Genomic DNA, 12,898 nt, shown 5'->3' with positions numbered 1-12,898 from the left:
AAGAGATTGAAACTCCTTATGTGAGAAGTCAAGATCAACTAGCCGATATCTTCACTAAGGGTCTCATTCCGAAAGCATTTGAAGAAATAACAAGCAAGCTAGGATTAATCGACATTTATAATCCTAGCTTGAGGGGGAGTGTTGAAGAATAGAATAAACTAGAAGGGTTAAATTGTAAAAATAATTAGAAGGGTAGAATTGTAATTTAGAATAATTAGAATTGTAACGTTGGAATACCAACGGTAAAATATAAGAGGAGGCTATAAATACCTCCTGCATATACTGTAGAAAATATAACAAAAGAAAAAACAGATCAATATCAATAAAAATATTCATAACTCTCTGTTTTATACTTCCGCTAAATTCATCAGCTGTTCCTAAAAAAAAGTCTATTGAAGACCGGTACCAGTCTTGGCTTCTTTGGATTTGATCAGTTCAGGAATGGATTTATGGTCTACAACGTCGTCTTCTTTGTTTTTTCTGAAGCTCCAGCCAAAATTGATATGTTATAATACTTTAACATCATTAGTGTGTCTCTAGAAAATAATTATTATTTGTCAAGCTTGGTTTGGTCATATACTGGAGCATGGTATTTATGCTTTTTCGTTAAAGCAAAGTGTATAATTTTCATAAAAAGAGACTAGGTTCATGGTACTGAGAAACATCAAAGTGATTGTGAGTATGTCCGTCGCTGCTGGATTCTTTTTGAAGGGCAAAATAGTCTCTTAAATATTTCATTAATATTAATTTATATTTTTTATTAAAAAAAACTGAAAATGAGTATATTAATAAATAGATCATGTATGTTTAGATGGAGAAATATCTAATTTTTAATTTTAGATTGATAAATATCTAATTAAAGAAGTTGTGATGAGTATATATCCAAATTTCTCAATTAAAAAACCCGGATCAATCTTCCCCATCCCGACCTCTTTGTTTCTTTTCCACCCCTCGATATATTATTTTTTTTCCCGCGAGTCGATTGCCACGTCCAAGAATCTCTCTGTTTTTTTTCGTCGCCTGAATGGGGCCTAATTGTGCCGTCCTTCTTTTTTTTTCTCCGTTGCTTAGCGGGGGTTAAGAGTTGAGTTTTTGAATTAACTGTAATCAGGCCGGGACAAAATGTCACATCTCTTGGACGAGAGACAGGGGACAACAATTCTCGTTCTATCTATACATCGAATTTCTGGCAAAACGATTCCGTTTGACGATATTTTTTTATTTTTATTTTGGATAAATAAAAAAAATCGGGGGAACATGTGCAAGGCCCAGAAAGCCTTTTAATAATATGGAAACACTAAGCTGCTGAAATAAAGTAGAAATTTAGGTTTGATCAGGGATCTAAACCGAATCCGTTTATCTTTAATTAACGATTCGAACTAAAATAAATAATAGATCCCCTACCTTTTCCGGGAATGTAGCAGATACGGAGTTCCAGCCACTATATCCGATAGATTCCTTCTCTCTTCTTCCCCATTGTACATGCCGCTCGAAACCTAGCGCTAATTGGAGCGCTCCACTAAAGCATCAACCCTCTTCCCATCTTTCCTTCTGATCCGATCATCCGACCGATCGCATCGCCATGGCATCTCAGATGAACGACCTGGAGGAGTCTGCACCGTCAGATCGAGCAGCTGAGAGTGTGAAAGTAAAAGCTCCCCGACTCATAAGTGAAGGCGCTGAGCAAGCTAAGGCGATTTTAATCGAGGAGTGGAATATATTCAACCTATCAAATCCCCCGTCACATTTTGTGGAGATATACTCGGACAGTTCTATGATTTGATCAAGCCGTGTCAGTGATGCTTATTTCTTCACGAGTATAATGGAGGTATTCTCTTCAATTTATATGCTTGTTTATTATTTTCTTAGTCGGAAGTTAGTAAAAAAAAGTCAATTTTAACTGAAAGTAGCAAACGGATAATTCGTCAACCTTAGGTGGCAGTGAAATGGGCAAAGGCATACTTGAGATAGATATGTGCTCTCTCTTTTTTCTTCAATTTTGTAATTGCTAATTTACTTAACTTCTCATAAATTAGCCCTTAAGCTTGAATTGAGTACATTTTTGCTCGTTTTCAGATTCATGATAAATATTCTACAAGTTATCCTCTCGGCGAATCTCTTTTGCTGATATTAGTTCTTCTAAATCCTGAATTTGGTCTGATTAGGCTGTCAAGTCCATCCCTTTGATGCAATGCCTGTCACTTACCAGGTCCCTGCTAATGATACCTTTATTGGCCAATTAACCTCTCAAATATTTTCCTTTTGCAATTAACCCTATAACTCAAATGTAGTAAATGATAAGCAACCTAAAATAAGAGAAAAGAGAAATATAAAGGAGATAAAAGTAGAGAAGTGGTACCTTCGATTGATATTTGAAAGATAATCCGGATTGAGCCATGCAGGAGAATAAATTATCAATTTACCAAGAAACTGAAATAAATTTTATGTAATAGGTTTCCATGAATTGTGAGTTTCACTAACCTTTGATGTAATCATGTAAATACCTTCTTTAGATAAATAGTTATTATTTGTAGAACTGCGATCTTACTGGTGGCATTGACAGTAAGGTATAGAGACATGATTGCTATACTCGCAGGAAACAATGAGAGTAGATAAATTGACCGCTCAAATATTTACCCAAGTGTATGCGCTTTTCTCTTTTAGAGAATTTCTCAATGGAGTAGACAGTTTAACATTGTCATACATTAGGCCTTGTCTGTTGTTGCCTGCTGGTATATACCAGTCTCTTAGTTGTTCATACCAGTAGTAAACCTATGTGCCGTCTGAAATTCTAGAGGTTGAGACACAAACAATGGCCACCTAACCAGAATTAGTTTAGTATAGCAGTGCCAAAGGTAACTGGTACAGTCTGGTCTATGTTATTGTAATGCTTGGTATGTGCACAACCTTAGTTCTGTATGAACAAATTAAGCCTTCTGCAAATGTAAACCAACTGATCAAATTTGCTTGGTCTGATATGGGACTGCTGCCGGGTAAAAATGAGATTGTGGTGTTTAACACACCAAATTACTGCTACCAGTGCTGTAACATGGTAGCAGTTCTAATTGGACAGGGCAGATCATCCACAAAGGCTCCCGACTACTTGTATTTTCTCAAAGAAACCTTAAATACCACTGGCCCAGGTAAAAGCAATTAACTATTATGTAAATATAGTGTAATGAGTGTTTAGTCCATGAAATGGGTACTGCCAACAGATGATTCATGTAGTTAAGAGGGGAAGTAGGAGTACTGATTCACTTTTCACTTTTCAGTTTTAAGTTGTCAGCCATCTTGTTCATACAAAGACAATTAAGCATAGTGTAAGGATGTACAGATTGCAACACTCTTTTTTTTTTTCTCCTTATTTTTTAATTATCATAGTATATTGTGATTTGTAGTGTAATTGAATTTTAGTTTCACCAATTGTGGCTGTGTAGCTATTATGATTTCCTGCACATCAAGAGTTCTGGCTTCCTCGGGTTGCTTTTATGGGTGGCATGCCATTTTTCATACCATTTTTCAGTAACTGTTTTCAGGGCTACAACTTGTTGTAGGGGTTTATCAAATATCAAGTATCATCATCAAGTGTTATAATGTGTCTACTGGCATCAACTTGAGTGTTATAATGTATCATCTTGTGATACTTAAGTGCCAACCTAGTAATATTAAGTGTCAATATGAATGTACCAAGTGCTATTTGGGACAAAAATCAGTGTCACTGAGAAATGTTCAGTGCTGGAAAATATTCGACAGGAGGTGGGGGTGGCTTCACTGAGAGGACATGGGTCACCTCCACAGTGGATGGCAAATTTTTGTGTCACTGAGAAATGTTCAGTGCTGGAAAATATTCGACAGGAGGTGGGGGTGGCTTCACTGAGAGGACATGGGTCACCTCCACAGTGGATGGCAAATTTTTGTATAAATTAAGGAGGCCTTAACAGCTTCGTTGAGAGGGGCATGCTTCCTCCACAGTGGCCTATTTGCGCAAAAAAAAATTAGGTGGGGATTTTTTTTTAGAAATTTCAAATGGTTTATTCTTCTTGGAATTTCTCAGTTATCGTACTTGATGCTGGAGGATAATTACTTTCTTTAGTACAAAGGTTTTTTGCTTTTGAAAAGTCTTATTATTTTTTTTGAATTTTAACCTAAAATCAGTTGAAAACATTGTGTACATAGAACTTTTTTTTCTTTGTCGTATTGTTAAAAAGAGGCGCCGACATCTAACACAGCCCACGACGTGTTTTTGTTTATTCCAAGGAATTTGACCTGTCTGCCTAAGCAATGAGGATCCTAATAACCGACCTATTCTACTCTCAAAAAAAAAAAAACCGACCTATTCAAAGATAGCGAATTGGATTCGTTCCACTCTTTACATTATGACAGAAATAATGTAAAGAAATATTTATACATTGACTGAAAAAAATTAGAAAATTCGATATTTGTTGAAAGGAAACTTCCTGGTAATATCTTGGAAGCCAATAAACAGGTTCCTTGGCCATGATTCTTTTTCATCTCCTCCATTTCCTAACGACTTGTAAGCCATGGAAAACAAGAGAACAGCATCTGATGTGAAAACAGCAAGTAATAGGTTTGCATGGTTACCTTTTCTCGGCCTCCTATTTCTCTTATTCAATTCTTGCGTTGCCATCTATCAATCCCGGGACAATCCTTGGTCTGTTGCTTACATTCTTGTATCATTAGTTGACCTTGTTTTTCTATTCTACATCCTTCGTGTGTTCGAACGAACCCCGCGTGATTCTTCTCTAAGAGGCAAGTTGAAAGCTACAGTCTGGTTTTTGACGACATTGCTAACAATTATGTTTTCGTATCGGATCGGTGCTGTTGTGCCTCCTGCAATTGCTATAACGGTATGGATCATGGCCGTAGCTACTATGTTAGGTGGTTATTATGCATTCTTCGTTTACAAGGAATCAGACGGCCGCCAGATAGTTGGTACTGAGAATGACAAGAACCGATGAAGGAAAAGACCACCATGCATATATGTAGTGTTCTTGATGATATATTATATATAGACTTGAAAATGTATGGTGAAGGAGATGTATGAACTCTTTTTGTGCGAGTGTATGTGTATAATTTTGGATATTTGTACACAAAACACGTCAGATATCTAGCATGGGGGAATGAGGCTTGATTTTGTGACTTATGTTGCCATTTATGTTATTTTCTTTTGGTTTGTCTTTATGAAATAAATTATTATTGGTATTTCATATGTTATCTTTTAAATAAGTTTCAGAGTGTATGTGTGTGATCAATCAATTAACATTGCAGTAATTTAGTGTACCATATATTCTTGTCTTTTCGAACATATTATCATGCTAAGAACTTTAGTTGAGATGTAACATATAATTTAAACTAACAAAATAATGGAATAAATTTGTAATGCATATATAATAAACAGCTAATCAGGGTAATTAAGCTTAAATTATATTATCAAACAAGGATAAGAGAATAACTAATTGGTAACGACGAATCAAAGAACAAATCGATCTTCGAAAACCAAAATTCCTCTTAAAGTAGATACCATTTGTCTCCTTAGTAAAGTGGTAAAGAAGAATTATCAATCGCCATAGGCCCATAAATACGTAGAAAATAGTACAAAGATATACAGGAAACGATATGAGAATAAATATTAATATCATTTATCATGTATAAAGCTTTCTCCGAGAATTAATTTTAGATTTTTCAGTTATTATTCCGTTTCATCGTTTTGGTTTTGTTGAGAACCCTGACGTGTCCGATATCTCATCCAGCTCATCTAAACAATATAACAAAGACCTACATTGACCTGTAATTGACTCAGTTTGAGTAGATATACTTTCCTTTGGCCAGATTAATTTTTGGTACCTTTTTTTTTTTAATGCTTTGGGAACTTGTTACGTTCCATGCTAGATAACCAACCCCCAAAACTCATCCCAAGTATTTTCCCCGCATTTAATCGCTTATCTTAGAATTTGCATTTGATTGTGTATATTTACGCACACTCTGCCTCTTTCAACTTTTAAATAGTTATTGTTAAATTTCAAATTCCTCATATGATGCACACTTCTCTTAGCATAAATGAACATTTTTTTTTGATTGAAATGAGTACTTTTATAGGCTGAAAAATAACACTGGTCTAATACTTAAAAGACCAAACAAAGAACTAAAGCACACCCCTCCTTGAACATAACCATAATACATAATTAAACAAGTCGTTACAATTTGCACCTAATACATCAACACAATATTTATTTATAAATGAGAAATATAATTTAAGAATTTGAAAATAATACTACTTGAAAGTGCATTTTTGCTAATAAATCAGCACAACCATTTCATTTTCTCACGAACTAAAAAAAACACTTGCCTTAAATGAGATAAACACTCATCTGAACATAATGAACACAAACTTATTATTTTTTTCTCAAGTTTTGGAGGGAGAGGGAATTCGGATCCCCTAAAGTAACTCAAATTTTGAGTTTGGATCTGGATCATCCAATCTGCTCTGGCACGAATATTAAAAAGGCTCCATGCATTTTACCTCAGACTGGATTGGTTCGGATTCTGATCGATGGTTCAGATCTAAATACAAAATTTGGGTTACTTTGGACGGTCTAGATTCTGTGTTCGGATCACCTTAAGTAACTTAATATTGAATATGGATCCGAACCGATTAAAATCCAGACCAATCCAACTCAAATTGGAAATTCACGGGACCCTTAATATTCGCGCATATTCGAATTGGACGGTCCCGACCCAAATTCAAAACTTGAATTACTTTGAAGGATCCGAACATATGAGGTCTTGGCCTCTTGGGATAACTATACTGTTCCTTCATGACTACTATTTGCAGTTTCACTTCATTACAAACTAAATAGTAAATATTTTCTTTTGAATTGACATGCACTATATATTCCTTTTGAGGAAATTTCTTGCATATCATTTCCTTTTTTCATTTTGAATTTACAATAATAATAACAAGTATCTTACATATTGCATGCTGATGTTAAACCTGATCAACAAACAGGCCAAAAGAAAAAAGTGTGCGCGAGCGTCTTTTTTGCGCGCTCGAGGAAGTTTCGGGGAATTTTTTTTTTTTTTTTTAGAAATTAATAAAAATATTGAGAGAGAAATAGAAATAGTACATGTGCTGTAATATTGATAGAAAGATCGGTACAAGTTTTACCGATTCTAAAAATCAAAAGAGTTTAGATCGGTATGAATTCCACCGGTCTAAACAATCTCTTTTCTTATATTAAAATATTGTCTGTTGGCAGAGGTGAAACTTTTTCATGCATATTTATTGGCCAAAACTTTCTCTTTTGTTATATTAAAATATTGTTTTGTATTAAAATATTGATTGTTACATTTTAAATGTCTCGTGCCGGTCAAAACAATCTCATGCATAGTTTCACTATGGACCAATTAGAATGTTTGAGTGTTTGAATATTCACACGAAAAGCCTTCCACATGAGTAAAGCATTTCATTTCGACACAAAATGTTTGATGTTTAGATCGGTGCAATTCTTACCGATCTAAACTCCTTTTATTTTAGGATCGGTAAAATTTGTACCGATCTTTCTATCAATATTACAACTCTTGTACTCTTTCTGTTTCTCTCTGAACTTTTTTATTAATTTCTATCAAATTTTTTTTCAAGTTTCGGAGCTCTGTCTTTTTTGACTGTTTGCTTGAGAATTATATGGTATCAAAGTATCAAACTCACTGGAAAAATTCTAAAAGGTAAAAGGCGGGAGAGGACACTGTATTGAGATTTTGATAGGAGAGTAGGAGACTTACCTGTTTTTCTTGACCGACTCAATTATTTATAAAATGCTACTTTCCGTTGAATAAATATTTCAACGGAGATGTCCATTTTGTTGACACCTATAAGATATCATGCGTGTTATACACTGTCTATAAAGGTATACTGGTACTAGAGAGGCGTGATGAATTTAAATCTCCTCTTGTTAGAGCAATTAAAAATGATCAGAATTAATCATGATTCTGTTGGAAAAATATTAACTAACCAACTAGTTTTAAATCTGAATTTTGATCATTAAATAAATAACAATTATATTAAAAAAATATAATCAGGAATATAATTAAAACTTTATTACCCGGAGCTGCAAAATGCGGACCTAAGGCAACTTCCCGTTCTAAGCGCAGGAATAATCGGTTAAGCTTGCCCCAAGTTACGCCGGTATTCCTCTACCTTCGGACGCAACCGTGATAGAGGTTGATGTAGCTTCTTTCAACAATGATAGTATAATAATATGTTTTATATAAAGAAAATATTTGTTTGTAGGAGAATAGAAATTGAATTTATGAAATATGGAGCTAACTGGAAGAAGAGAGTAGATCAATCATTGGATGATGGCTCTTCAAATGATATGTGTTATTTATAGACAAATGACATAGATATCAATCAATTTGTGCATTCATGACTATTAAAAGTGATATTCAATTATATTACCGTTTTAATGTTTTAAAGAAAATAGACGTTGAGATTGATGAATAAAACTCAAATGGACAAATGATTTAATTGCTTGTGCATGTTTCGATTGAGTAATTCTTCAATTGATTAAAATAAATAGTAACCGAAGAATGGTAACATAAAGTTCATGCACAACTCAAATACCACATATATTTGATTCGATCCTTTGTGGCAATGGAATAGAGAGCTTTCGTATGAAAATTGGATCATACAACTAATTCACAAATAGCTCCATAATTCATAAAGTTAAAAACCATTAATATTAAAATAAATATTATTTAAATTTTGAGTTTTAAAATAAATTTCTAACAAATTCTTTATCAGTCAATATATAAGCTTATTTAAATTTTACATTTGAAGTTTGAAGACATAATTGAAAATAAAGGCTCTGAACTTGACAATTTTACATATCAGTTTTAGTTCCTGGGGTCTGAGTCTTCTATATCTCTCTCATTTCTGTGTATTTACTTCTTCAATTTATGACCACTTATTAATAATTTACAAATTGAGTCAAATCAGCAAATCTTAACCGACCATTTTATTTGAATTTGATATTTAATGATGATAGAAATACAAGAGGCTATCATGGAAAAAGCCAAAAAGGATAAAGCAATAAGGGATAACTACAAAATTTATAGGAAAGTAGACATCAAGCTACTAAAAACAAAACAACAGTTAAGGGAAAAGTGAGCTAAGCATATCTACATGGCTCAATTTGACAGGAAGCGTATCCTCAGCGGAGCTTTTAATTTGGTCCGTTCGTTTCATATCAGACATATTAGATCAGATCTTGCAAATTTTGAAAATATTTTCTTCTTTTTTTCAATTGGGGAAAGATCTGATCTGATCCGTTCGATCTGAAACGAACAGATCAGATTAAATGCTCCGCAGGAATTGGCTCCGCAGAGGATACGCTTCCAATTTGACATGGGATAAGTATACAACTTGTATAACTGATTACGAAAAATATTAATAGATAAGGACCTAAAGACTTCACTATTTGCACCAAGAACAATCCACCCGTTTAGCTGAAGTATAAAAGAGGAGAAAAAATAAAAAAAACAAACGTACACGGAACAAACTAGAAGTAAAAGACCAGGAAGACAAGTACTCTGAAATGTAGGTCCATCACACACAACAGAAACAATAAAGAAAAAACCAATCCCAGCCGAAAAGAATTCACATACTCTGAGATATCTCATATTTTGCGTGACTTTTTGGAAAATCTTAACCGTTACAATCCGTTCTACGCGAATCTCAAAGCTCAAATAATACTGGCCCCTACGTCACCCCCAATAGGCAGCGGACACGTCGGTCACGCAAAATATGAGATATCTCAGAGGATAAAGGAACTACAGATCCCATGCGGCCAAAACTAAAAAAACAAACCAAAGCAAATAAACCACTTGGACACAAAGACAACCCGCCGCGTGAAATCGCAACACTGATAAATCGCACAGAACAAAAAAACCCAACTGGAGAACAATTACTGATAACACCATGTTTGGATGGAGAACAGAGGAAGAAATGGAAGGTAAAGAATAGAAGGGAATGAAATGAAATAGAAATGAAGATTAATATATTTAATTTTTTCGTGTTTGGATGATTAGTGAGAGAAAATAAATTTAATTTTTCTTTCCGTCTTATTTCTTGTTTGATTGATTAAAATTTAGGAGGTTAATGAGAAATTTGATGACTATTGTAGGTTTGAAAAAAAAATCTTGTATGAGAATTATATATGTAAGATATAATGTTGGATATTTGTGTTATTTTTTCTTAAAATATTTGTAACAAATTTTTTTTTCATCCGTTACACTCTAATTTGAAAGAGAAACCGATTCTATTAATTATAATGATATAAGGTTAAACCTTTCCTTTACCTACGACATAATTTTATCAACTAAACACGATTCAACGGAAATTTTTTGTTTCTTTCCATTCCTTCCCTTCTACTCTCCTCTTCCCTCAAATATTTAGTATGCTCTTCCATTATTAAATCCCACGCTACATATTTTATTGAACCAAAGCTTTGTTAATAGTCAAAGCTCACCGTACAAAATTCACTTACATTCGGCCCATTATTCACCCAAATTTCACACCCAATATACGAAAGCTTCAGCTAAGTTACTAAGGAACCGGAAAAAAAAATGGAGATGCATCTTAAGTCTTAACTACAATCAGAAATAAATTCAAACTAGAAACCTGTTACAAAACCAGTCAAATATCTAAATTAGAACTAATATATCACCAAAGCAAACCAGTCAAAAATGTATGTTTCTCAAATATATATTTTCCGAACATACTAGAAAACTATGCTGGTTGGGAAGCAACTCAGAGAGTATGCTGTCTATTAGTATACCAGGTCAATTATCCTTTAATAAGCATCTAATTCAAAAATTGAAGAACAGTTATTTTAAAAGTGCATTTCTTTTTCTTTATAATTATAGACATGAGTCTCATTTCCTTAGGTAGGGGAAAGAGAAAAAAAATTGAACTGTGTTTCCACAAGGCCAAGGGACATTCAGAGAAAAGCCTTCATAAACTGTCAATCAAATTTTATATCTGCAGTTGATACCATGTCAGAACCATGAGGCATCAATCCATATACAGAGTCACAATAAATTGTGCTTATAAAAGATGAAACACTATTTATAATTATCCTAAAACAAGAGAATCAACAAGAAGAAAGAAGCAACAAATTAAAGCTGTGTTTCTCAGTTGGTCATTCCGACTCCTGCAATCCGCCAAGAACAACTGACCCGACAAACAACCCGGCAGCACCGAACCCGAATGCTGTTGCAAGAACAGTTTGCACAATAACAAGTGCAGTTGAGTCATCTGGCACGATGACAATGGTTGCAATGGCAGCGACAAGAAGCGGCAGTGAGATCGATGCCAGTACTGACGGCGACACGGTTGCAACAGACTCGAGCAAACTGAGGAGACCCAGCTCCTCGGCTTTTGAAAATAGACCCAATTTCTCCACTGATGACAGTGTCACTCCCAATTTCTCTGCCTTGTTTTAGATAGAGGATTCATAAAAATGATGATCTATTAAATTTACTTTCAATATAAACAATTGAGGCACATTCAACCAATCGCACCTTCATAAAAATGATGATCTATTCAATTTACTTTCAATATAAACAATTGAAGCACATTCATTCAATCGCACCTTCATTCTAATATTTTTGCCAAATGGAATAGCAAGTAAATTTGTCCCAATGCGCAACCCCTTATCCATAAAATGTACCATTAATTAAATTCAGTTGTTCACAAATGATTTAATTACTTTTTTTTTTTTTTGAAAAATAGCTGTGCTTACTTAAGGAACAAGTTTTTCCCTTTTATTATGATTGTTTACAGTTTCTTTTGGTGAGGCATACCTTAGAAAGCAACCCAGCCTTCTCCACACCACTCAAAACCTTGCTCTTCTCGAGTTTCTTGATGACGTCTACGTTGACATCCTCGCCTGACTCAAAGAAGATGCCGGCACCATACCACTTCTTATTCCAGCTCTCGTCGTACCGGTTCACCTTTTTCTTTGGTGCCATGGCCATGGTCTTAAATCTTCTAAGGGGAGAAGGAGCATGAGAAATTGGGGAGAGGTGCCTTGCCACTGTCACCATTCTTGGTTGAGAATTGTGTAATTGTGATGAGAGGTGTCATGTGCATCTACATTGGTTTTGGTTTATTTGGTGTTGTATTTTTCATTTATTTTTTAAAAGAAATTATATAGTGTGTACTTTTTTCTTTATTGTTCTGACGTATAATCAACTTGAGCCAATGGAAACAGGGGAGGCTTATCACTTGAATTATTTGTAGCCACAAATGTGTGGGAAAAAGGTATTCGGATCAATTGTAGCAGTGACTGCGAGACAATTGTTGCCGACCTTCTTTCTACAGGAGAAAGTGGGGTAAAGATATTGATTGAACCATTTTGACTTCACGCACCTCACGGCTAATTGAGACAAAATGAAAAAGTGTACATAAGTGATGGTTTGATGCCCTACATGAAGCGAAACCAGCTTTGTCAATATTTTTTGTCAAGAGGCATGCATAATTTCCGTATCTGCTAGCTGCTACACTTGTACTATCTCAGCAATTTAACATGATTTTCCTAAAAAAAAAAAACAAGCAATTCAACACCACCCGGTACACTAACGATACATATTTTTGTTTCCGGATGAAGTCGAGAAATAATTTTAGTGTAGAAAACAGAGCCAGCAATTTAGGAGGTTTTAACAATATACCAATAACCATTCAGGTCCAAAGAATGCAAGACGAACAATAAGATGAATTGTTCATAAGCTTAATAGAAATTAATAAGAGGCATTTATCATTTATACGCACATTTATTGAATGACGTGAAGTGCAATCAATGAATGGGGCCTAAATTCA

General features: G+C 34.4%; 1 protein-coding gene across 1 annotated transcript; it reads right to left on the bottom strand.

Moving 5' to 3' along the window:
• Positions 1-11,035: 11,035 nt before the first annotated feature.
• Positions 11,036-12,277, bottom strand: LOC144563004 (transmembrane protein, putative (DUF1118)). Its single transcript, XM_078312379.1, has 2 exons — positions 11,884-12,277; positions 11,036-11,513 (listed from the first exon to the last, which is right to left on the bottom strand). Exons 1-2 carry the CDS (start codon positions 12,124-12,126, stop codon positions 11,220-11,222), a joined length of 537 nt encoding a protein of 178 aa, XP_078168505.1. The 5' UTR covers positions 12,127-12,277; the 3' UTR covers positions 11,036-11,219.
• Positions 12,278-12,898: the final 621 nt, after the last annotated feature.

This window comes from Carex rostrata, chromosome 12, assembly GCF_964058835.1.
Source record: "Carex rostrata chromosome 12, lpCarRost1.2, whole genome shotgun sequence".
Lineage (NCBI taxonomy): Eukaryota > Viridiplantae > Streptophyta > Magnoliopsida > Poales > Cyperaceae > Carex > Carex rostrata.
The sequence above is the reverse complement of the archived record's forward strand: the minus strand, read 5'-3'. Positions and strand labels throughout refer to the sequence as shown.